This window comes from Diabrotica virgifera, chromosome 6 (genome assembly GCF_917563875.1).
Source record: "Diabrotica virgifera virgifera chromosome 6, PGI_DIABVI_V3a".
Taxonomy (NCBI): Eukaryota; Metazoa; Arthropoda; class Insecta; order Coleoptera; family Chrysomelidae; genus Diabrotica; species Diabrotica virgifera.
In genome coordinates, this window is record NC_065448.1 from 51,767,551 (window position 1) to 51,794,095 (window position 26,545).

The following is a 26,545-nucleotide window of genomic DNA, read 5'->3' on the forward strand; positions in this document are numbered from 1 at the left end:
GAGTGAAAACTTAGTCTTTTGCTAGCAGTTGCCGCTAGGGCATCTATGCCATTTCGTTCGTTGCGATTCGGGACTGCACGCTGGGGTTTGTTTTGGTTGGATCAGGGAGAGCAGCATATGTGCCTCCTGATGAGAGACTAATAAGTTTCGAAACCGATAGAGGTGCTTGCAGCACTCTCTGATTGGACTGGAATATGGTTCGGCTGTATTTTCATTTTGCAACGAAATTGAAAATGGTTATTCATTTTTGATTTACATTTACTCTGTGTGGAGTATGAAGGGAACCAGTCTCGTTGGAACTTTACCGCGCTGAGCAGATGTGACGTGAATTGTAAATTGTAGAATTCCCTCATCTTCCTTAGTCTCAGCATCCGTATGGCTTGCAAATTGTAGAAGCCTCGGAGGTGTAACCAGAGAAGGTTCCCATTGTTTTCATTCTGGTGGGATATGTTATATGCCATTAGAGTGAAAACTTAGTCTTTTGCTAGCAGTTGCCGCTAGGGCATCTATGCCATTTCGTTCGTTGCGATTCGGGACTGCACGCTGCGGTTTGTTTTGGTTGGATCAGGGAGAGCAGCATATGTGCCTCCTGATGAGAGACTAATAAGTTTCGAAACCGGTAGAGGTGCTTGCAGCACTCTCTGATTGGACTGGAATATGGTTCGGCTGTATTTTCGTTTTGCAACGAAATTGAAAATGGTTATTCATTTTTGAAAATGTTTACTTACTGTTTGTGATTCTGGTTGAATAGCGAACATCGCATAGTCAGGATTAAAAATTTCTTCTATAACTAATTGAAAAAATTCCTTCGAAACTCCTCCTTCATCAATACCTTGTTCACCTTCAAATTCTACCACCAACTGCTTTTTAAGATCGCTAGGATTGTCCATGGAGATCATTTCCAGCTAAAATAAAATTAAAAATTGCCTTTAAGTTACATTATAACCACATGAATTGAATAATTATAATCTACCTCTGGTTAGACATAAGAAGTACCGTTTAAGTTATTCAAATCCTGTGCATTGTTGGCAGCCTGAAAAAAACTGCACTGGAAAGAATTGTAATTTAGAGTACAACATGGAACGATATTAAACATATTAAGAGGGGCCGAGGAATGTGTTCCTTTTCTAATCACCATAAAGCTGAGCGGGGAAGGAATTAATCCCAAGGGTACGGAGTCTTTGCGAACGGAGACGAAATTTGTACCTTCTAGACTGGAGATAGTCGCTAAACCATCACCAAGTCAAATTATGGTGATCGTTTGACTTGGTGTCATACCCTCACATTACCCTTAACCCTATAAGGTACTAGGGTGACAGTGCCACAAACGGTTTCTTTGGGGAAACAGGTCCCACCCCATCGTATTTAGACCGTACTCTCGCAATCGGGGCTCTGCGATACCCTTGCAATCGGGCTCTGTGAGAGGTGGACTGCCTTTCCCTAGCTACTCGTGAGCCCAATATGGGCTAGCGAAAAAAAGAGTCAGTAACAACTCGCTCCAGCGAAACAGGGGAAAATTAACTAAATACGGAGGTTCAGGAAGAGAAACAACGTTCTTCAGGAGGAACCAGCCCACTTGTGACTACTGTCCAAGAATGTGTTGTACACACAGAAGAAGGAATGAACCCGTTTGAAACAACTATTTCTAAACATCCTTTATTTAAACAGTTCTTATATTGGTGGAGATACGTGGATGATACACTAGTATGCTTTACAGGAACTAACAGGCAACTTGACCAATATCTATCATACATTAATTCACTTCATAGTAATATTGAGTTTACAATAGAAACAGAACAGAATAAGTCCATAAACTTTCTAGATGTCTACACAACAAACATGAGTTCTCCGTATATCATAAACCTACCCATACTGACACAACTATACACAATTCATCATCCCATCCTACACAACACAAATTAGCAGCCTACCATAGCATGATACATAGACTGACAGACATTCCCATGTCAAAAAATAACTAAATAGAACTGAACATCATTAAACAAATAGCAGTAAACAATGGCTAAAACGAACAAACAATTAATAAAATTTTAAACCAAAAACTCCATAAGAAAGCCCTGAAATTAGTCTATCCACCACCACAGAAAGAACCCAGTACCTTCTGCTCTATCACATATACTGGCAAGATAACAACAAAAATAGCCAGATACATAAAAAAGAAAAGAATAACACCAGCTTTCAGAACAAACAACAACTTAAGCTAATATATTAAGAACAATAAGAGCCGAAAGAGAAAACAACTGCAGAGTGGTGTCTACAAACTAATTTGTGGTGACTGTCCGAAAACTTACATCGGTCATACTGGCAGAACCTCTGACAAACGGATAGCAGAACATAAAAGGGCTTTCAACAATAGAAAAACAGACACTTCTACATACGCACTTCATCTTCTAGATCATAATCATTATTTTAATGAAGATTTTCAAATTTTGCATATTCAAAATAAAGGCTTTAAGCTATCTTTATTAGAATCTATGGAAATTAATAAATTAAAAAATACAGATATAATTCTGAATGATCACCTCGAGACAAACAGCTCCCCACTCCTCAACCTCTTCAGTTAAACACTTTAAAAATGCAAACACGTAGTAAACGAAATCACTTCAGAAAGGCACTCTGCCGAAACAGCTGTAGTCACATAGTTATAATAAATTTTGTGGAAGTATAGAAAACAAACGTTTTCAGTGTTTTATTGTTAGATAAAATGAACTTCCATCAAGTAACGGTCGAATCCATCAATTATTAGAAGAAGGAAAGTCCACGGAATCAGAACCGGACAACTCTTCGTGGCTCGTGAGAAATAAGGCTCCTGCAGGCCAATCGTCAATACGCAAAAGCCGCATCGGCAACGCTGGTTACAAGAGTGGAACAAGAAGTAATTGATGTTGTCCTCCTGCAGGGGCCCTGGAGGATAGGTGAGAAGATGGCCGACTTTTCAACTAAACCAGGTAAGGTTTTATACACACCTAAATCTATAAGGAAAAGGTAAGAGAGTAGATTCTACACTAATCACAGTGATCTGCACCGATGATATTGCCAAAAGTATTCTAACTATAACCACGGAAGAGAGAAGAAACTGGTGGTGTGTTCAGCCTACTTACTTAAAAGTAAATTAATGAGGACATATACCTAAGTATATCATTAACAAACCATTCATTATTGTTGTCACAAATCTAAAAACGTCTAAAAACTGAATTAAAATATTGCATACGTACCTCCACGAGAGCGTCATCGATGATATGATCCCTTCTCACTTTTAATTTTAAAAATGGTTGTGACGGTAACCCGGTGAAAGCTTGTAAAAAACTAATCCTCCTTTCCGAATACATTCGTATCCTATTATCGAAATATAAGCCCATTGTTTTTGTCGCTGGTGTAAGGATGAATGGATAATGCATAAAACTAAATTTCCCTAGAAGTAACAGTAAAAAACTATTAAAAAGTTTACACTATTCGCGGTGTGCAAGTACTTGGAAGGGATACGCGAAACGATCGTGCGCGAATAGCGGAGAAATATTGCAACTTTCTTAAATAATTCATATTGTCAACTGAAATTGTCAAATTGACGTACATTTCATACCTATTGTCATTTAAGAAGAAAAATTATATATTGCTTCACAATATTGATATGATATGCAATTATTATATAAAGGTAAATTTAATTAATTGTATTTTGCTTGCAATACTGCATTTTAATAACTAATTTTATTTACTACATACAATTGTTTACGTTTGAATAACACAACCTAAATCTTATTTTTTCTTCTTATTATTTTTTTGGACTATGGCCTTGACAATTATCCAGTAACCAGGACCATATGATTGGCCAATATAATTAAAAGTGCGAATAAAAGTTCAGAGCGTAGAAATAGGTGTCGCTTTTCCGAACTTGCACGGTCCCAATATGGAACGTTACACGCAATGGATGGAATCTCTGACAGATAAATACACATACCGATTTTCGTTTTTCTAAATTGAAGCGTTCTGGAGGTATTTAAGAAAAACTAATTACAAGACGCCATTTTCAAAGAGCTCTAGCTCCCTTATGAAGCATTTTCGGACTAGGTGAATTGGGTTAAATTGTCTTATAATTATCTGAGGAATCTCCTGTTTTCGTTTGTCGGTAGAGTTTCTGGACACCCTGTATATCTAACTATTTAAGAATAGTATATTGAAAGTAAATATGATTCAGGTTTGATTACAGAAAAGGGTCTCTACTATGTGCTTATACGTATTTCGCCTTTAACTTAGCCTCATCGGAGAACCTGTGTAGAGAATTAAGTTTATTTTCGAAGAAACTTCTTTTTTAAAAAGTTTTATTTTAAAAATACATTTATAATATATTCTACCAAACTACTAACAATAATAATAAATTTAATTAGATTTGGACGGAGCGACGTCTGGTAGATGAATGCTTGATAAATGCTGTCTGGTAAACAGGTGTGGGCTTATTTATGGCCTCGTGTTTTGATGGACTGTGGTCGGTGATTTCCTATGGAATTGTTTATTGTTGTTTATATGATTTGAGGCACTGAACTGGAATCAAATATTTTCATCTCTTCAACTATTAATAGATGGTGCTAGTTTCATATTTGGTAATTACACCGAAGAGATGAAAATATTTGATTCCAGTTCAGTGTCTCTATACAGGTGCTCCGATGAGGCTAAGTTAAAAAGATCCGCTCCGATGTGAAAAACGTATAAGCACATAGTATATATATATATATATATATATATATATATATTGCATTTGCGTCCCTCGTGGCTTCTGTATAGTTTTGACTCTTCGTGACTTCCGATCAATATACAGCGTGTATATTAACAAGAATGATTCCATACAGTTAGCGCTAGCTTTGGCATCCGTTATACTGGCAACAATGTACTTATAATAGCAAGTAAAATATTTAACCTTGGTCGTGTTTACGTGAGAATTTAGTTGAAGAACCCAGACAAATTCTATTTATAACTTTTGCCAACTAGGTGGTTTGCTCGGATGTACGATAAAGATTTGCTGTAAATTCTTTGTTTTCGTTTTTATACTCTTAAATCAGGTTAGAAAAACTTATTTCTTGGTTGTAGTTATGAATAATGTATTTTCTAGACTTTAAAATTTTCTATTTTATTTCGATAGAAGATTATGGATTTCGGAAGATTTCGATGGAATAAGTTAGAATGTAATATACCTAATACCACTATATACCCTTGACAAATGTTTTTTTTTTTTAGTTAATAATTGTTTGATGAGCCTTTCGATAGGTTAGGTTAGGTTTACCTTAAATTTTATTTTGATAAATAATCAGTATTGTTTCTCTCTCTCTCTCTCTCTCTCTCTTTCTCTCTCCCTCTCTCTCTCTCTCTCTCTCTCCCTCTCCCTGTAATACCTTCCCTTATTATGAAGTATTGGGCGCTCTTGCGTTTCTTAGCCAAAAATCAAAGATGGCTGATTCGCAGGATTAGCGCATTCTTTTCTGTTTTATTCTTTCGAAATTTGCTATACAAGTATTTTCCATTGCTCTCTGTTTCTCGCTCTTTGTTTGACTTCTCTTCATCTCAACGCCAATTCTTTCATGATCTCTTGTAACAGTTCTTCTCCAGCTATTAATATTTAGATTTTGGTTAACTGTGATATATCGCCTGTGTTCCAGATTTTCCTTAAGAGGAAACAGTAGCGATCAACAGGTAACGAAAATGCGTTCCAAGATTGCGGCTGTAATTTTGAATATTTTTTCGAAATATTTGGCACACGCATTCGTAATATAATAAAGAATGGCGGTACAGAGCCCAATTTGAAAAATATATTAATATGTAGAAATTACTCTGTAATTAAATACAATATTAAAAAAACGAGCCTGTACTGCCATTAAGAAGAACAAAAAATACACTTCCTTCAAATAAACTTGTTTATCCGATGCCTAGATTTTGTGTAATTTTGGAACTACTAAAATTTTTTATTTCATTAGTAGTTCCAAAATGACACAAAATCTAGGCATCGGAAAAAAAGTTTATTTGAAGAAAGTGTATTTTTTTGTTCTTCTTAATGGCGGTACAGGCTCGTTTTTTTTAATATTGTATTTAATTGCAGAGTAATTTCCACATATTAATATATTTTTCAAATTGGGCTCTGTACCGCCATTCTTTATTATATTACGAATACGTGTGCCAAATATCTCGAAAAAATATTCAAAATTAGAGCCGCAATCTTGGAACGCGTTTTGGCTACTTGTTGATCGCTACTGTATCACCTTAATGCATTATATGATTATATAATGAGTGCATATTGTGCCTTTACTATCCTTTTTTCTACAACTGCTCTACTAGCGCCTTTTTTCCATGATCGATCCCAGATATGTAAAGTTATCTACATACCTCCTGTATTTGTCTTCCTTGTATTTTAATTTTAGTTTCTTGGTTGCTGTTTTTTTTTAAGTTTGGTTTTTTTTTGTCTTTATCTTCAGGCCCATTATCTTGGGAGTATTTTGCAAGCTTGTCGATCTTCTTTTGCTTATGGCTGCTATGTTCGATTAGGGGACAAATGTCATCTGCGAACTACAAATCGTCCAACTAGTTATGCAATTTCCATCTAATACCTGTTTTATTATCGCTTATTTTCTGCATGATTCAGTCCGCTTTTATTATAAATATTGTCGGGGATAGCACACATTTTTGTTTAACTCCGCTTTGTATAGCTATATCTACTACCATTTTTCCCGCATGTTCTAGTCTGGCTCTATATTTCCTGTAAAATAGTCTGATTAAGTTGATTTATTTTATCGGTAGTCCATAGTTTTAGCATCTTCCACATTTGTTCTCTGTTTATACCATCGAAGGCCTTTTCAAAGTCAAAGTGAAAGTAAACATGTTTATATTTTTTTGCCATTCACCAGCTTGTTCCAAGATAATTATAGAGTACAAGAGATACAGAGGTACAGGGACAAGATACAGAGGTAGGTACAGATATAATACAAATGTGGTCGATAGTGGAGCGTTTTGCGCGAAAACCTTCTTGGTTGTTTCTTAGTCTTAGTTTCTTGTCTATTTCTGGCTTCAGTCTATTCAATATGATATTTGACATTATTTTGAATGTGGCACTTAGCAGTGTTATTTCTCGCCAATTCTCGCATTTATTTAAATCGCCCTTTTTTGGTATCTTAATGGTTAAACCCACGTTCCATTTCTGTGGGAGCTCCTGGTCGGCCCATATCTTGTTAAAGAATTTGTGTAACATTTGTACTGATTCGTTTGCGTCCGCCTTTATTAAATCTATCGGTAGTTTGTCGCTTTCAGCGGCTTTGCCATTTTTTTAGTTGATTCAGTGTGTTTTGTATTTCTTCTTTGGTAATTTCAACTGTTCTAATGTTTATTTCCTGTATTACATTATCTCCGTCTATATGTGGTGTTTGGAATATATTTCCTCGCAGGGTTCTTTTCATCTTTGTATTATTTTATGTTCTGATTTAATTATATTATTTCCTTGTTTATCTTTGATTTGTTTATTACTGTTTAGTGTTTTCCCTGTCAAATTTCGGATGATATTGTACTGTATTTGATGGTCGTTTTCTTGCGCAACTTTTTCTGACATTTTTACCATATGATTTACGTAGTATCTTTTGTCTTTTCTGGCTTGCTTTTTAACCGCTATATTTTTCTTTGTATTTCCTTTCTACTACTTTTCCTTAAAATAAGGTTTTTATCAGGACACTTGACCAGCCAGGTAGAAATGGTTCTTTTAGAGTTATACCTATTACATTATAAATACAACAATGCCCGTCACAGTTCGGACGAGAGTTTTAATTATTAACAAATAAGGGTCAAATATGACAATTTTTTCGTTTAAATGGCTACAGGTAAAAATAACGTAATTAAATATCTTATTTAGATTATTCATCTTTTAGTAGATAAGCAAAGGTTTAAAATGGAAGTTTTTGAGTTTTGTTCTGATTATTTGTTACTTCGGAAATTGCAAAATAAAACTAAATTTCGAAAATAAAGAAATTGCTATAACTTTTGCAAAAATGAACTTAAGACTTTGATATTGCATGAAATGTTGAGTCAAACAGTCCACATAATGCATAAAAAAATGCAAGACGACTTGTCAATTAGTTTAAATTGCATTCGATTTGTTTATCACAAAGAACTTTTTTGCAATGTTGTTGTTCAGAAAATAATAATGATACAGCAATTCTGTGGAAACCACATAAAAGAAGAATACTTACATTTTCAACTTATTTAAAAAATCAATAAGAAGTCATTTTTACCATTCTGAAAACATTTTACGAAAGTAGAATCATTTTTGGCTTATAAACAATTTGAATAACCATATTAACATATTGACTAAATCTGCGTTGGGATTTGAAAAGCTGATATTTTGACACGAATTTAAAAAAATAAACTTTTCGCCTAGGTTAATTACGAGCAAATTAAGCCACTTTTATTACTTATTTAATTTACAGTTACTTCTATATACATGAAAGTCTCCTGTAACAGTGTTAGTTATCATATTCCTCCGAAACGGCTTGGCAGATTTTTATGAAATTTTACACATATATTCTGTAGGATTGAAAAGAGATTGTAATCTATTATTTATACCCATAAGTTATAAGGGGGTTACCCTCTGCCACTTTTTTATTGTTTTAGAAAAAATTGTCTACCTTAATTTTATAGTATGTACCATTAAAAATATATATACAACCCTTAATTTTCACCCTTCTATCACCAAGACCCTATTTTTTAATAGCCATCTATTTATTTACATCTATAAAATTCTCCTGTCGTAATGTTAGTTGCCATAATCCTCCGATACCGCTTGAACGATTTTTATGAAATTATATATGTATACTCGAAGGTCTTAGAATCATAATTATCGGCCCCATAACATTTTGTATTGTTAGGTAGGTATATGTGTACATAACATACTCTCCAAGACTACAAGAAATATATATAAATTTAAAAAAATAATGATAAAAATCCATCAACTATCTCTGGAGATATAAAGAGCAACATATCTTTGAAAAATAAATTTCATTTTTTGAGTGCACGGATTTTAATAATTCCCCTCCACCGACCACGAGTCGATTTCGTTAGGGCGTTATTTTTAAAGATATATTAACCACTCTGTTCAAGTTTACTCAAACTTTTACATATAAACTATATACATACCTTGAACTTCAAACTAGCGCTAGTTAGCTTTCTTAATAAAAAAAAGTGGCTAACTTTGACCGTAATTAACCAAGGTGAATGTTTTTTTTAACATTTATGTAAAAGTACACATCGAAAACAATGTGATAACTACATGGGTATTTCCTGTACACCAACAATCAGCAAAATATACGGAAGGATCTTAAAAAACCGAATAGAGACGAATACAAGAAAATGGAAGCAGAAGAACAAGCAGGATTTAGAGCCGGAAGATCTACAATTGATCACCTTTTTGCAATCGCACAAGTCATGGAAAAGAAAACAGCGATTAACCAAGAGATTCATTTCGTATATTATATTGATCTGAAAAAGGCATACGACAGTGTACCTTCGGTAAAGTTATGGGTGGCAATGGAGAATACAAATATAAACATAGAAATGTGAAAAGTGAAAATTACTCCTAACTGTAAAAAATTATAAAACAACATTTTTAACTTTAATATTGTCAACATTTGGTTTTTATTAGGTACATAATGATTGTTTTATGCTTTAAGATATACTATCATAATATTTCAACCCTTAAAACCACCCTTGTTGAAGCTATATATAAAAAATTACTTATCCTAAAAGAATCATTTCGGCTTGCATCGATTTACATAAAAATTTGGGATTAGGATCATATCACCCTGTACTTCATATTCTAGATCATGCTTAAGGGCGTTGATTATTTTAGGGGTGTAACCTACCCCTTATTGACAAAAATATATAAAAACATTGTAAATTTTAATATGGGTAAAATTTGGTTTTGATTGGTTAAATAATGATTGTTTTATACTTTAGGATAAAATATCATATTTCAACCCTTAAAAACCACCCTTAATAACATCACAATTTTTATAAGTAGATAGTTTAATAGATCTATACAGAAAAAAAGTAGAATTAAAGAATTACAAAAACATTTATTTACAAAAAAATACGAATTTACAAATATGTACAAATACAAATAGTTTTTTAGTCATCTTCCAGTATATCAACCGGTTCTGTGGTATTATACATGCATTGAAAATTATCCATAAGCAGCCTATTCGATATTTAAAAAAAATCGTTTTCTAAACATGGCTCCTTCATTTTTGACGATAAAAAGTTTTTTCAAAAATAATTCTGTAGGATTTTTGAAGAGTTCTAAGACCGTGAAAACTAAATTCTGTAAGATCCCTTAGTTTTTAATTGGGGTGAGATTAAAAGACTCAAATAAGGGGGTGTCTGCTCGTAAATAGAGGTTTCAAATAGCCATAGTATCTCGCTATCTATTCACTGTAATGAAAATCCATGCACAAGAGAATTTTACTTATTAAATAATAAGCTACAATTTAATAGTCCATAATTTTTTCGTATCTCCAGTATTTTCGGAGATATTTTGAAGTAAAAGGTGACATAGGAAATTGCAAAAAATCAATTTTTCTTTAAAGTCCAATTTTTCTAAAATTAGGCCTTTTAAATAGGTCAAACTTCTTGGGTGTATTGATAATACGAATGTAAAGGGAATTACAGAAAGGTGAAGACCAATTTTTAATCAGTAGGGTAGTTAGGGGGTTGTTTTCACTGATTTTTTCATAGAGAATAGCAGGTACCGACCTTTTTTGATCATAAGTCGCTTAATTTTCATGCTAGGAGCTTCATATTATTATTTTTTGAAAGGTCTATCATTATACTTAAAAAGATTATTTAAGTTTAATTTAATTTGTGTTACTAAAAGATGCATTTTTGATATCTACAGTTTTTTTGATTAAATCCATATTTTTCGAGGTATTCTCAAATAACCATCTAAAAAAGTCGATTTTTTCGTCGAAAAACTGTTACTTTCAAGCGCGAATATCTCGAAAAATACTAGTTTTACGAAGAAAATGTAAAAAACATTTTTTTCTTAGAATTCATTTTTACATCGATTTACGTGGTTAAAATATAATAAAAAATTCCCGTCCCCGAGATGGGGTGGCAACCACCCCAAGCTTTTAGCGTACAGCGGCATGATATAGAAAATGATCCTTGGACTATTCCCTACCCTCTGTGAAAATTTCAAGTAAATCCATGCTGGACGAAAAAATTGCGAGCCAAAATGCTTCATTTTCTCGACTATAGAAGAAGGAGAAACAATCAGTAAATGTAACGAATATAAATACCTGGGTATGAAAATCACGAATGATGGAACACTGGACGGAGCCATTAAAGAACGAAATACTCAGGGCAGGAAAGCAATTAGGCTCCTAAACTCAGTACTCTGGGGCAAGCAGATAAACAACCAAAACAAGAAAAAATCTATAACGCCGTAGTGAAAAGCATTATAACATACAGCTGCGAAGTATGGCATATCAAGGAAAAATCAAAACAAATGTTAGATGTCACTGAAATGGATTTTTGGTGAAGAGCTGCAGGAAGATCAAGAAGAGAACATGTCACCAATGAACGGATACGAGAAATAATGAAGGTCACACATACAATAAATGACGAAATCAACGAAATAAACTACGATGGTTGGGTCACGTACAAAGAATGCATGAAGATAGAATCACAAAACAAGTGCAAAACTAGAAACCGCAAGGTAGAAGAAGAGGTAGACCGAGAAAAAGTTGGCAGGCAGGAATAAACAAAACCATGGATGAAAGAGGTCTGTAAGTAGATCAATGTGCGGACAGAGAGGAATGGCGAACGGGTATCGGAAGACGAAGAAGGTTATAAACCGATAATACAATAATAATGTAAAAGTACCAGCTTTTTAAATCCTAAAGTCTAGGGATGGTGCATGGCGGTTGTTGAACAAAAAACCGGGTTTCGGTTATACCGTTTTTTTTACTTACGGTTTAACCTGGCGGTTATAACCGGTCAAATAACCGGTTTTCGTTTTTTTAATCAAAAGCAAATAGGTTATAATGTTACATTTATATTGCACTTTAGTTTGCTCAATTTTCCTCCCGAAAAATTTCCCAACCAATTCAACCTATAAAAATTTTCCTAGGCGCTCTCAAATTACCCTAAAAATGGGCGAAAGTACCCCAATCTCTGATTCGTCGCTCGTTGTAGACGGCTTCGGCGTATAGTGCGTTGTCAATAATTGGGATATTCTCAAAAATGATGATCCTACCCGATCTACCGAATGTCCCTTAGATCTATCAAGTTTAGAAAAATATCCAAATGACTTATATTTTACTTAAAATAAATTCGATAAACCAATTCATTATTTACTTCTCTATTGCCATCAAAAAATTTCAGTAGGTTATATTTTTTAATACGTTTGTAATACCTACCTTTTATTTCCTAATATTTAAAAATTACATATTGGAGATTCCTAATCGTATTTCGGTATTCACATTTCATACAAGACTCTCAAGTCTCAAGTACTCAAGTATAAACAATTTTTAGATGATGGTTGGAATATCGATTTCAAGTAGATCACTTACTTTTTTACGTAACTATATTATCATCTAAAACTAAATAACTATTCCCAAAATTGTTTCATAAAAGCTGATGTGACAATTTCGTCCAGTTCTCTATTAGTAAATAAAAGTTGAATTATGGTTGTTTGGGTTAATTACTAATTACTTCGCATATTATTTATAATACATATGATTGAGATCGAAGATAGATAGAAATTTCTTCATTTTTCTCTAAATAAATTTTTTTTCCACAGGTAACTTATTCGGTTTTTCACCGGTTATTACTTTAAAAAGAAAAAACCGGTTATAACCGGGACAAAAAAAACGGCAAAACCGATTATTTCGAATTAAAAAACCGGTTTTAGGTTATAACCGGTAGGTTTTTCCCATCCCTAAATCGATTAATTTAGTTTGCAGTCAATACTAACAAAGTTATTCAAATTGTTTATAAGCCAAAAATGACTCTACTTTACTAAAATATTTTCGGAATGATAAAAATGACTTTTTATTATTTTTTTAAAAACTTTGAAAACATAAGTATTCTTTTTTCATGCGGTTTTCACATAGCAAATTTTTTATTTTTGAAATTTAAGTTTTATTTTGCAACTTCCGAAGCAACAAATAATCGTACCAAAATTCAAAAACTGACATTTTTGACCCTTATTTGCTAATAACTAAAATTATCGTCCGAACTGTAACGGACATTTTTATATTTATAATGTAATAGGTATATAGTATCCAAAAAATCCATTTGCAACCTGGCCGGTCAAGTGTTCCGAACGTATATTTTTGCCTTATTTCCCTGGAGTACAATGTGTCTCCGGTTATCCATTTCTTTTCTCTTTTTTTTTCATCCCTATAATTTCGTTTGCAGTTTTTGCATAATATCCTTGAAGTTCTTCCATATTTCTTCCACTGTTTCCTCATGTTGGGACACTGCTGTTCGGTTTAATTTCAATCTTTTTGTGAATTCGATTCTTGTGTTTACTTTCCGGTTTTTGTCTTTGGCTAATTTCATCTTTATTTTGACCCTTACTTCAAAGACGCATGTCTTTGATATGTTTAATTGCAGACCAAATATTTGATTTTCGTTTTCAACCAGTCGTGTAAGATCAATCAGCTCTGATTGACTATTTGCAAGAAGGGCTGTGTCATCTGCGAAACGTAGGTTGTCTATTGTATGATTATTTATTGAGATGACTTTTTCCCATCCTTCAAGTGCTCTTCTCATAATATGCTCTTCATATATGTTGAATAATCGTGGAGATAGTATACATCCCTGTCTGACACCCTGTTCTGGATGAAATTCCTTTGAAAGTGTGTCAAGCACTTTAACTGATCCAATAGTGTGTTCGTATAGTTCAGTTATAAGCGAAATAAGGTGTTGGGGTACGCCTACTTCTTTTAGTATTTGCCATAAGTGTCTCCACTTGACCCTGTCGAACGCCTTACGATAATCTATAAAGCATATGTACAGTGGAATATTAAATTCCCTATATTTTTCGATTATCTGTCTTATATTCAACAGGTGTTCTCGAGTACCTCTACCTTTGGTAAATCCAGTTTGCTCTTGTGGAATTTCTCTTTGAAGGAATGTTTTTAGTCTCTCATTGATTATATTTAGTATTATTTTACTGGCATGTGATATAAGAGAAATAGTTCTATAATTGTCGCATTTATGGAAGCTGCCTTTTTTATGAATTGTTGTTATTGTAGATTTTGTCCAGTCTTCAGGCCATTGTTTAGAATGCCATATTTGGTTACAGAGTAGATGAAGTAATTTTACGCCAGTTTCTTCTGTGGCTTTGAGTATTTCTGCTGTTATCATATCTGGACCTGGTGCTTTATTATATTTAAGCTTAATGATCACTAGTCTTACTTTATTTTCAAGTATATCAGGTTCTCCTTCTACTTCATCAAAGATTTGGTTAACAGGTTCTTGGGGTTAATCATCTTTATATAGGTACCTGCAATACGATCTCCATGTCTCTGCTATATTTTCTCTGATTGTTCTCAGAGTTCCAGTGTTGTCTTCAATGGCCCAAGTTCTGGCTTTGAAGTATATTGTTAAGTAGCGTATTTTTCTAAATAGATCTCTCGGCTGATTATTCTGATCATGTCTCTCAATTTCTTTGCATATACTTTGATAGTACAGTTTTTTATCTGCCTTGCATCTTCGCTTTACTTTTTTATTGAGGTTTCTTAAACTAGCTTTTTTCCTTTCACTATGCATACCACTTTGACAAAGATTTCTTCTATTCTCAATGATTTGAAAGGTTCCATCTGTTATCCAGTGTTTCCGTTTCACAGGATTAGGTGTTGTTACACAATGTTTAAAAGTCTCCCATATTTCTTGTGATGTTCCGTTACGAATAGAGGGCATTATTTTATGTAATTACTTCTTGGAGAAGTTCGTCCTGCGTTTTTAGTTCTATCTAATGATCTATCTGATTATATCTATTATACAGGTGGTGACATTATAATTGATATATTATAGTATGAGAATAGAAAAATTATATTATTAAAAATATTGTAATAAATAATTATATCTATGCATCTATAAGCGAGGTTCCTATAGCCTCTGCTACTTCTCGCATTTCGACCGCTATCTTTTTCTGTCCATCCATTCGTCTTCTTTGATGGCTTTATCTCTTATGATGTACTGTACATCTTCTTCCCAGGTAACTGAAGGCCTTCCCCTTCTTCTTCTTTGTTGTGGTATGTAATTTAAAGCTTTCTTTGGCCATCTATCTTCATTCATTCGTTTGACGTGACCATACCACACTAGTTGTCTCGTTTCAATTCTATTTACACTGGAATATACAGTTTTTGTCCTCCTTCCTGATGCGATCTTTTATATACCACACGCTCTCCTTAGATAATCTATTTCTACTACCTACTTCTATTCTCTTTCTATCTTTTTTTGTGATCTGCCAAACTTCTGCTCCATAAGTCATAATAGGCTCTACCAAGGTACGATAGATTGTCGTTTTTTGTCTTATCTCTTTAGACCATAGTAGAGAGCTTAGAATGGTTACTGCTATTTTGCCCTGCTGTGTTCTGTTTTCGATGTCTCTTTTGCCTTCTTTAGATAATATAGATTCGAGATATTTATATTCTTTAAATGTATTTGTTGTTCTAATTTCTAAATCTGGATCTCCTAATAAAGAATTAAGAATTAAATTCTAACACTTCTATAATATGTTACAATTGAGCAATTAGACTACCAGTTTCGGCAACTGGTTATGATAAATTCATCAATTTTAATGAACATACTTCTTAATTGTTTTTATTCTTGCAGTAAAAAAAATACACTGTTAATTATGCAAAGAGAATATCATTAATCTGTCACAACAATAATTGTTTTAACATACTACAGTAATCATTTATAAAAATATCCGAAGTCTAAATACCAACATTTGAGGTGGCAACAGCGTAGTAGAAGCCATGAGGACATTAACTGAAATATACGGATTCCGCGACAACCTTAAAATGAATAAATATATATTTGGACGTCATCAAAACCGTTAAAGTGATTTTAGATATACAGCAAGCGAACGTGGCGCGCCTGACGGCAACTGCCTCAAGTAATGTGTATATTATTATACAGATAACGTGTCTGAGGACATCCGGCCAATATTTTGTTCAAGCATTGTAGGAAGTGGTACCTTTCACCTGCGATAAATTTAAGAGAAAATCCTCGTGGCAACCGTATATCGGAGTCCACCAAGACCTGGACGCCACGAGAGACTACAGTTTAACATGGGGGGACGTCATGAGATGCTAAAAATAAATATATATATATATATATATATATATATATATATAAAAAAAAATTTGACACCCTGTATAAATAATTATGTTTATTTTTCTGAATAGAGAACTGAATAACTTTTCAAATGAGCTAGCACACGATCCCTATTCTCATTTAAAAAAATAGTGATTACGTCATTAGGCCCAGATGGATGATGCCACTAGTATGATATATGTCTATGTCAAAAAATCATAATTTAAAAATAAAAATCGACCTGTATCAGGATTTTCCATAAAGTCGCCGGATTACGAAATAACGAATTTATTCCTTTCATTTGCACCATACTATATATCCCCTATAAGTATATCGTTTGTTATACCGGGTGTCCACTTATATTTTCCCCCATTTTAACTGCCTATAACTTCTAAACGGCTCAAGATAGAAATATGCGGTTTTCGCTGAAATGTTTTATTTTAGTAAAAGTTTTGTCTAAATGGATTGAATTTTTTATATCGCTTTCAAATACGAAAAAAATGGCGGATTTTTGAAAAAAACATAGTTGATTTTTTTTAATAGAACACCCAGTATATTTTTTTGTAAATTGAAAGAAAGGTCATTCACCTATCCAGCGATATAAAGTTTTTCAAAATCGGTTGTCAAATCACTGAGTAATTAATTTTTAAAATGAGAGGTGCAACGTGGATATCACATACCTAAATAACATTAAGCAAATTGATATTATGTTATTGTCCTTTTCATGATCATTTTTCAGTGCGTCACAAATGATAGGAAAAAGGGTAAGTCCGTGATAATACACATTTATGACATTTATTCTAACATGACATTTTAGTTAAATCTGACAGTTGTCACATTTTATTTTCAATTTAGAATAAAAACAAATCAAATGTGTTTCTTGCATTTATAAAATGGTATTTTCTTTGATTTGTATAGTCTTATAAATTATACAGATTATATTTGTAATATTATTATCTAATTAAAAAAAATTATTTTTTTTAATTATGGCGCCATCTATCGACAACTAGAATAATCACAGATCTAGAAGTAATCACCGACGTGCCTTTTTTTCTGTCACATACAATTTAATGCTTTAGAAAGAAATCGAAAAACTGTGACGCACTGAAAGATGATCATGAGAAAAAGAATATGTGATTTCCACATTGCATCTCCCATTTTAAAAATTAATTACTCACTCATTTGACAACCGATTTTAAAAAAATTTATATCGCTGGATAGACAAATGACCGTTTTATCAAGTTTTTAGGTAAATGACCATTTTTTATATCACTTTTAAATAAAAAATGGCGGATTTAAAAAAAAAACGTTGACTTTTTTATTAAAACACCCTGTACATTTTTTTGTAACTTGAAAAAAACGGTCATTTACCTATCCAGCGATATAAAAACTTTTAAAATCAGTTGTCAAATGAGTGAGCAATTAATTTTTAAAATGAGAGATGCAATGTGGAAATCACATAACATAATATTAATTTGCTTAGTAATGTTATTTAGGTATGTGATATCCACGTTGCACCTCTCATTTTAAAAATTAATTAGTCAGTCATTTGACAACCGATTTTCAAAAACTTTATATCGCTGGATAGGTGAATGACCTTTCTTTCAATTTACAAAAAAATACACTGGGTGTTCCATTAAAAAAAAGTCAACAACGTTTTTTTCAAAAATCCGCCATTTTTTTTTGTATTTTAAAGCGATATAAAAAATTCAATCCATTCAGACAAAACTTTTACTAAAATAAAACAGTTCAGCGAAAACCGCATATTTCTATCTTGAGCCGTTTAGAAGTTATAGGCAGTTAAAACGGGGGAAAATATAAGTGGACACCCGGTATAAAAAACTAGTGATTATGCCCGTCGTCATGCGACGGGAAATATAATCAATGACCTTCTACAGTCACTGCACTCAATTCTTTGTGACATCATCCTATTTTATCATATCTCCTTCCAACTTTTTCTGACACCCTCCAATTTTTTTATTCCCTCAATTTTTTCTGACAATTTTATCTGATACCCTCAATTCTTTTACTCTTATTTTTTTATATATTATTTTATAACTCGAGAAGCACTAGATTGATTTGGCTACTTGATTTTGAAATAGTTGTAGAAGTCTAAGGAAGAAGATCTGTACAATATCCCATCCCATCAGATATCAAATTTTATTAGTTCTAAAAAAGTGTGTAAAAAATGTGCTCCTTGCTCAAGAATATCTCTATTTTTGACAATATCCAAAATTTATATACAGAAAATATATTTATAATTAAAAATTATTTTAAAACTTTATTTACTTACAATAATAAAAACTATTTTTTAACATTATTTTCTCTCCGATAAAGTTGAAAATTCAAGCTGGTGCATTAATGCAATACACTTTAATAATTATAAATTTAATGAAACAATTCTAAATACCATATTTAGATTAAACAAAGTGCCAAAAGCATGATTTCACGGGAAACGTAAAAAAGTAAATAGACCTTAAGGTGATACAGTAGCGATCAACAGGTAGCCAAAACGCGTTCCAGGATTGCGGCTGTAATTTTGAATATTTTTTCGAGATATTTGGCACACGTATTCGTAATATAATAAAGAATGGCGGTACAGAGCCCAATTTCAGAAATATATCAGTATGTGGAAATTACTCTGTAATTAAATACAATATTAAAAAAACGAGCCTGTACCGCCATTAAGAAGAACAAAAAAATACACTTTCTTCAAATAAACTTTTTTATCCGATGCCTAGATTTTGTGTCATTTTGGAACTACTAATGAAATAAAAAAATTTAGTAGTTCCAAAATGACACAAAATCTAGGCATCGGATAAAAAAGTTTATTTGGAGAAAGTGTATTTTTTTGTTCTTATTAATGGCGGTACAGGCTCGTTTTTTAATATTATATTTAATTACAGAGTAATTTCCACATATTAATATATTTTTCAAATTGGGCTCTGTACCGCCATTCTTTATTATATTACGAATACGTGTGCCAAATATCTCGAAAAAATATTCAAAATTACAGCCGCAATCTTGGAACGCGTTTTCGCTACCTGTTGATCGCTACTGTTTCCTCTTAAGTTAGCCGCAGTTTTAGTGACGTAAATCTAAAGTAGTATACATAATATAACTATGTGTATTGGGACCGTGCAAGTTCGGAAAAGCGACACTCGGCAACTTTTTTCGCACTTTTAATTACATTGGCCAATCATATTGGTCCTGGTTGCTGGATAATTGTCAAGGCCGTAGCCCAAAAAAATTATAAGAGGGAAAAGTAAGATTTAGGTTATGTTATTAAAAGGTAAACAATTGTATGTAGTAAATAAAATTAATTAAAATGCAGTACTGCAAGCAAAATACAATTAATTAAATATACTTTTATATAATAATTGCATATCATATCTATGAGATTGTGAATACAATCTTAGGGTTGGACTGTATGAGGATTTACTGGTTCAGATTTAAGTGGGAGAATAAGGTATAAGGTTTCATACAGACAATATTAATATGTGTATAAAGTCTTACCCAGTTGTGAAATCTTGTCCGGAACACTAAAGCCGGTCACATACGAGTTGATTGTTTCCGTACCACGTGCCTCGCGTTTTGACTGTTGCGAAATCGTGTATGGCGTATGGCGACACTCCCGAATTACTGTTTATGATTACTGTTCTGGCACGTAACGTAAAACGTATTGCTATTTCGTTTCAGCCCAAAAGAAAAGCTGAGAAGGCCGAGAGGAGGTCGGCTCACCCTACGGTGGTGTCGGAGAAGAAAGTTACTTCTTGACCGTAGAACGGCTGATGAGATAGAGTAGCAGAGATTGCACCCTCACGTGTTGCAAGAGGTACGAGAGAGAAGCTTACCCTACGGCGGGTGTAAGTCAAGAGAGAGTGTTTCTTCTGTCCCGAATCCAAAATTGTCTGTCGGTAAGGGATGAGGAGAGTGGGTAAGAAAATAGGAGAGATAAAATGGTACTATTGAACAGGGCCGGCTTGAGATTTATTTAAATTAAGGGTTGTAGTAAGAGATATAATGCAGTAAAAAATATAAGAATATTTTTTGCATGTGAAAATTGAACAATACCAATATTGTGCGCAACATATAATTTTTCTTCTTCAATGACAGTAGGTATGAAATATACGTCAATTTGACAATTTCAATTGACAATATGAATTATTTAAGAAAGTTGCAAGATTTCTCCGCTATTCGCTCACGACCGTTTCTCGTATCCCCTCCAAGTGCTTGCACACCGCGAATATGACAATAACATTGTTGTTTTTAGCAATTTCTTTACAATTTCATCACATTTTCTCACCTTTGAAACGTTTCTTGGACTTCTACTAATGTTTTAAAATCGAAATTAGCTAATTCGATTCAATCATTCTGGAGCTGTTATAAAAAAAGATATAACAAAATAGTTTGTAGAAGTTTATTAAACGTCATTCAATGTTTACATGTCCAAACCTAGCCGGACAGACGCGTGACTTGTCATATTAGAATTTTATAAGATTAGATATTCAATTACCTGTGTCACTTTTATAATTGGCAAAATCCCTATCCATTTCTACGGCGTCGCTGAGTGGTTCATTGTAAAATTCTGTAAAGGGTATATAAGGCGTCCGGCAGTCCAATACATGGATTCCTAATTCTTCAGCTAGAGGATCAGAAGGCAGCGTATTTTTTGGTTTGATATTTATTCCTTCGCTAAAATCAGAAAGACTAGGGGACCTCAGTGCCGGTGATTCTAATACTCCACCCAAAATATTTGCATAATATACAATCTAAAACAACAAAATTGTTATTATATATGAAAACTATATCAATATTAACCTTAAGATTATCTATTAAGTGGCGTGCTAGTGTATTATTCTTTTTTCTTTTATTGTTTTATTTTTTATTACACCATGCCTTCAAAAATTTGTATGTGTTGTAATAAATCATTTAAAACTAACTTAATGATTCAATGTTCGGTCTGCGATAGACATTATCGACATGCTTGTGTTAACATAACATCTGAGGAACTCCGTGTCCTGAGTGATCCTGATAAAGGATATAATTGATCTTGTTCAAGTTGTAGAGTAATTGGCAATCAAATAAGCGATTTGAAAAAATTAATTATAATACTTCAAAATGATATTCAAGAGTTGAAAGCTGAAAATGTGAAAATACAACCTAGTGCACAGCATGTGGATTTAGAAGAAGTCATCGAGGAACTTAACGACAGAAATAGACGCAAGCAAAATTTGGTCATCTTTGGAGTTCCAGATCACAGTCAAAAATGTGAAGTCGCTGATGATAAGCTGGAGGTTAATAAAATTATTAAACTCTTAGATCCCCAATTTGATATTTCAAATCTAAGGCTATTTAGGGTTGGTCGATGTTCTGATGGAAGAAGTCGACCGATCAAAGTAGTTTTACGCGATGAAAATCAAAAGATGTAGATCTTTGAAACACACTCAGTGAACCAAAGATCCAAGGTTATTGGTTTAACGACCACTCGTACGAAATCAAATAGATGAAATAGAGAATGTGGAAAAATCCCCTTACGAACAATTCACACATCCACCATTTCGGGCTGGGAAAAATTTTTCGAATAGAATCAAAGATCCAAACACCAGTTCTTAGAAATGTGTTTCGCCCTCTTCAACCTCTCTGGGCTCGTCGGTAAAGACAAGAGGTTGAATATCTTTAGACACATTCTAATCAAAAAACAACATTCGAGACCTAGACATAGAAGGTGCGTAAGTCTACGGCAAATCCGACAATGACAGTCTCAAGTTTTAATTCCCTAATTACTTAAAGTAAGTAAAATATATGTTTAAAAACATAAGATGTAGATCTTTGAAACACACTCAGTGAACCAAAGATCCAAGGTTATTGGTTTAACGACCACTCGTACGAAATCAAATAGATGAAATAGAGAATGTGGAAAAATCCCCTTACGAACAATTCACACATCCACCATTTCGGGCTGGGAAAAATTTTTCGAATAGAATCAAAGATCCAAACACCAGTTCTTAGAAATGTGTTTCGCCCTCTTCAACCTCTCTGGGCTCGTCGGTAAAGACAAGAGGTTGAATATCTTTAGACACATTCTAATCAAAAAACAACATTCGAGACCTAGACATAGAAGGTGCGTAAGTCTACGGCAAATCCGACAATGACAGTCTCAAGTTTTAATTCCCTAATTACTTAAAGTAAGTAAAATATATGTTTAAAAACATAAGATGTAGATCTTTGAAACACACTCAGTGAACCAAAGATCCAAGGTTATTGGTTTAACGACCACTCGTACGAAATCAAATAGATGAAATAGAGAATGTGGAAAAATCCCCTTACGAACAATTCACACATCCACCATTTCGGGCTGGGAAAAATTTTTCGAATAGAATCAAAGATCCAAACACCAGTTCTTAGAAATGTGTTTCGCCCTCTTCAACCTCTCTGGGCTCGTCGGTAAAGACAAGAGGTTGAATATCTTTAGACACATTCTAATCAAAAATCTTTGGTTCACTGAGTGTGTTTCAAAGATCTACATCTTATGTTTTTAAACATATATTTTACTTACTTTAAGTAATTAGGGAATTAAAACTTGAGACTGTCATTGTCGGATTTGCCGTAGACTTACGCACCTTCTATGTCTAGGTCTCGAATGTTGTTTTTTGATTAGAATGTGTCTAAAGATATTCAACCTCTTGTCTTTACCGACGAGCCCAGAGAGGTTGAAGAGGGCGAAACACATTTCTAAGAACTGGTGTTTGGATCTTTGATTCTATTCGAAAAATTTTTCCCAGCCCGAAATGGTGGATGTGTGAATTGTTCGTAAGGGGATTTTTCCACATTCTCTATTTCATCTATTTGATTTCGTACGAGTGGTCGTTAAACCAATAACCTTGGATCTTTGGTTCACTGAGTGTGTTTCAAAGATCTACATCTTATGTTTTTAAACATATATTTTACTTACTTTAAGTAATTAGGGAATTAAAACTTGAGACTGTCATTGTCGGATTTGCCGTAGACTTACGCACCTTCTATGTCTAGGTCTCGAATGTTGTTTTTTGATTAGAATGTGTCTAAAGATATTCAACCTCTTGTCTTTACCGACGAGCCCAGAGAGGTTGAAGAGGGCGAAACACATTTCTAAGAACTGGTGTTTGGATCTTTGATTCTATTCGAAAAATTTTTCCCAGCCCGAAATGGTGGATGTGTGAATTGTTCGTAAGGGGATTTTTCCACATTCTCTATTTCATCTATTTGATTTCGTACGAGTGGTCGTTAAACCAATAACCTTGGATCTTTGGTTCACTGAGTGTGTTTCAAAGATCTACATCTTATGTTTTTAAACATATATTTTACTTACTTTAAGTAATTAGGGAATTAAAACTTGAGACTGTCATTGTCGGATTTGCCGTAGACTTACGCACCTTCTATGTCTAGGTCTCGAATGTTGTTTTTTGATTAGAATGTGTCTAAAGATATTCAACCTCTTGTCTTTACCGACGAGCCCAGAGAGGTTGAAGAGGGCGAAACACATTTCTAAGAACTGGTGTTTGGATCTTTGATTCTATTCGAAAAATTTTTCCCAGCCCGAAATGGTGGATGTGTGAATTGTTCGTAAGGGGATTTTTCCACATTCTCTATTTCATCTATTTGATGAAAATCAAGTATTAAAATTCGAAGATCGCAAATTTGATTTAGTTGATAAAACAAAAGGCGGTGGCGTTTTGCTTGCAATAAAAAAATTTATAAAGTCCGAGGTAATGGATACTTCACTTGTGATTATTTTGGGAGATTTGAATGCGCCTAAATTTATTGAAAATGACATATTATTATCGGATAGAAAAACGGCAGCAATTTTAAATTTATTTAATACTAATAACTTGGATCAATATAATAATAAAAAAAATACACTTGAACGAATACTTGATTTGATAGCATCCAATATAAAATGTACTGTGTCCCACGATGATTTGCCTCTTGTAGCTGAGGACGATCATCATCCGGCTCTACTAATAAATTTTAACAACATATTTTCTAAAGAAGTAACGTTTATTCCAAATTCACTTGATAAAGCTTATAATTTTAGGAATGCAGATTTTGTTAACTTATATTCAAGTATCCTACAGAGTGATTGGAGTTTTATCGAATGCTGCGACGAAGTAGATATTGCTGTACAAACTTTTTATGATAAAATTTATGAAATTTTTGATAAGCATATTCCCGTTTACAAAAATCATGCTCATAAATATCCACCTTGGTTTGATTCCGCGATTATAAAAAACATAAAACTAAAAGTTAAATTCCGACGCAAATATAAAAAATCTAAAATTCATTCCGATTTAATCGAGTTTAAAAGATTACGACGACTAATAAAATATCAGGCCAAGGTGGCATATGACAATTACTTGGAGGATATTCAAACAAATATTTCTCAAGACAAAACTAAGTTCTGGTCTTACATTCACTCTAGAAATAAGTCATCACGAATTCCTGGAAACATGAGTTTTGAGGGAAGTGAAGGTTTTTGCAATTATCCAATAAACCCATATATGACATCAATTAATTTTCAATCGGTTACAGAGGATGAAATAAATGCTGCTATCAGAAAGTTAAAAGATAAGATGACATCAGGCCCTGACAAGATTCCCTCGTTTCTTATTAAAGATTGCGCTGGTGCGTTTGTCATACCTTTTAACCAAGATTATAAACTTATCCATACAACAAATGAAGTATCCAGAACTATGGAAGGAAGCAAGGGTGTGTCCGATATTTAAGGCTGGGGTGAAGTCAGAAATAGGAAACTATAGAGCTGTCTCTATTTTATCTAATTTTTCAAAGATTTTCGAAATCGTATTATATAATAGGATCTTATCTTCTGTTCAACTTTATATTTCATCTCATCAGCATGGTTTTGTTAATAAAAGATCAACTGTAACCAACTTGGTATATTTTACCCAATATCTCTCTGAAGTTATTGACGATAATGGCCAAGTTGATGTTATATATACCGATTTTTCGAAGGCTTTTGACAGAATTGATCATCAAGTATTACTTAGCAAGCTTTCAACATTTGGTTTTACTGACAGTGCTCTTTTATTGTTAAAATCGTATCTTCAGGGAAGGAAGCAGTTTGCAGCATATAATGGTTATGTCTCAGAAAAATATCTTGCTGCGTCTGGTGTGCCTCAAGGTTCCAATATCGGTCCATTGCTCTTTCTACTATTTATTAATGACCTTCTTGAAAATATGTTATGCGAAAGACTGGGCTTTGCTGATGATTTAAAAATATTTTCTACTATCACAGAGCTGGATGATTGTAACCAACTTCAGCAGGATATTGAAATATTGGAAAATTGGTGCAACAGCAACAAATTACAACTTAACACAAAAAAATGTAAAGTAGTCACTTTTTCTAGGAAATCAAGTTTATTTATATTTAACTATAGTTGTCACGATAGAATATTAGAAAGACAGAACACGGTTAAGGATTTGGGTGTAAGTTTTGACACAAAACTCACTTTTGCGGAACATATGTGTGTTAAAGTTTCTGAAGCGTTGAAGGCTTATGGGTTTTTAATTCGCAATTGTAAGTCATTTAATAATATAAAGTCATTAACATTGCTATATTATACTTATGTGCGCTCTAAACTTGAATATGCCAGTATTATATGGAGTCCTTTATATGATTGTCATAACATTGCAATTGAAAGCGTTCAGAGAAAATTTCTAAAAATTTTCATGTTTAAAGTAAATGGTCTTTATCCGGCTAGAGGTGTAGATAATAATTACTTGTGTGATCGTTTCAGTATGTGTAGTTTAGAATTAAGAAGAAAAGTTGCATCTTTAATTTTTTTGTACAAACTTGTTAATAATGCAATTGATTGCATTTCAATATTAGAAAACATTAATTTTAACATTCCAAGGTCTAGTTTAAGAACAAATGTATTATTTAGGTGTTCAAGAGCTCGTACAAATATTCTATGTAAGGCTCCTATTAATGTAATGTGTAGAAATTTTAATGTTATTGGTAAGCATTGTGACATTTTTTCATATTCTCAAAGGAACTTTATAAAAGTAGCTATTGAGTGTCTGAAATAAGCACTCATTTTTTTATTAATTTATTTTCTTTTTCTGTTTGACTAATTTATATTAATTTTTTTCTAACATGTATTATTAATGT

At 33.1% G+C, this 26,545-nt stretch overlaps 1 protein-coding gene across 1 annotated transcript in view; it reads right to left on the bottom strand.

Moving 5' to 3' along the window:
* Positions 1-26,545, bottom strand: part of LOC114325903 (ubiquitin-protein ligase E3A) — a 134,490-nt gene that overhangs the window by 42,058 nt on the left and 65,887 nt on the right. The window contains exons 7-9 of the mRNA XM_028274050.2: positions 20,891-21,146; positions 3,237-3,433; positions 729-905 (exon numbers count right to left, since the gene is read on the bottom strand). Coding sequence (XP_028129851.1) covers positions 729-905; positions 3,237-3,433; positions 20,891-21,146 — 630 coding nt within the window. The remainder of the gene's footprint in view (positions 1-728; positions 906-3,236; positions 3,434-20,890; positions 21,147-26,545) is intronic.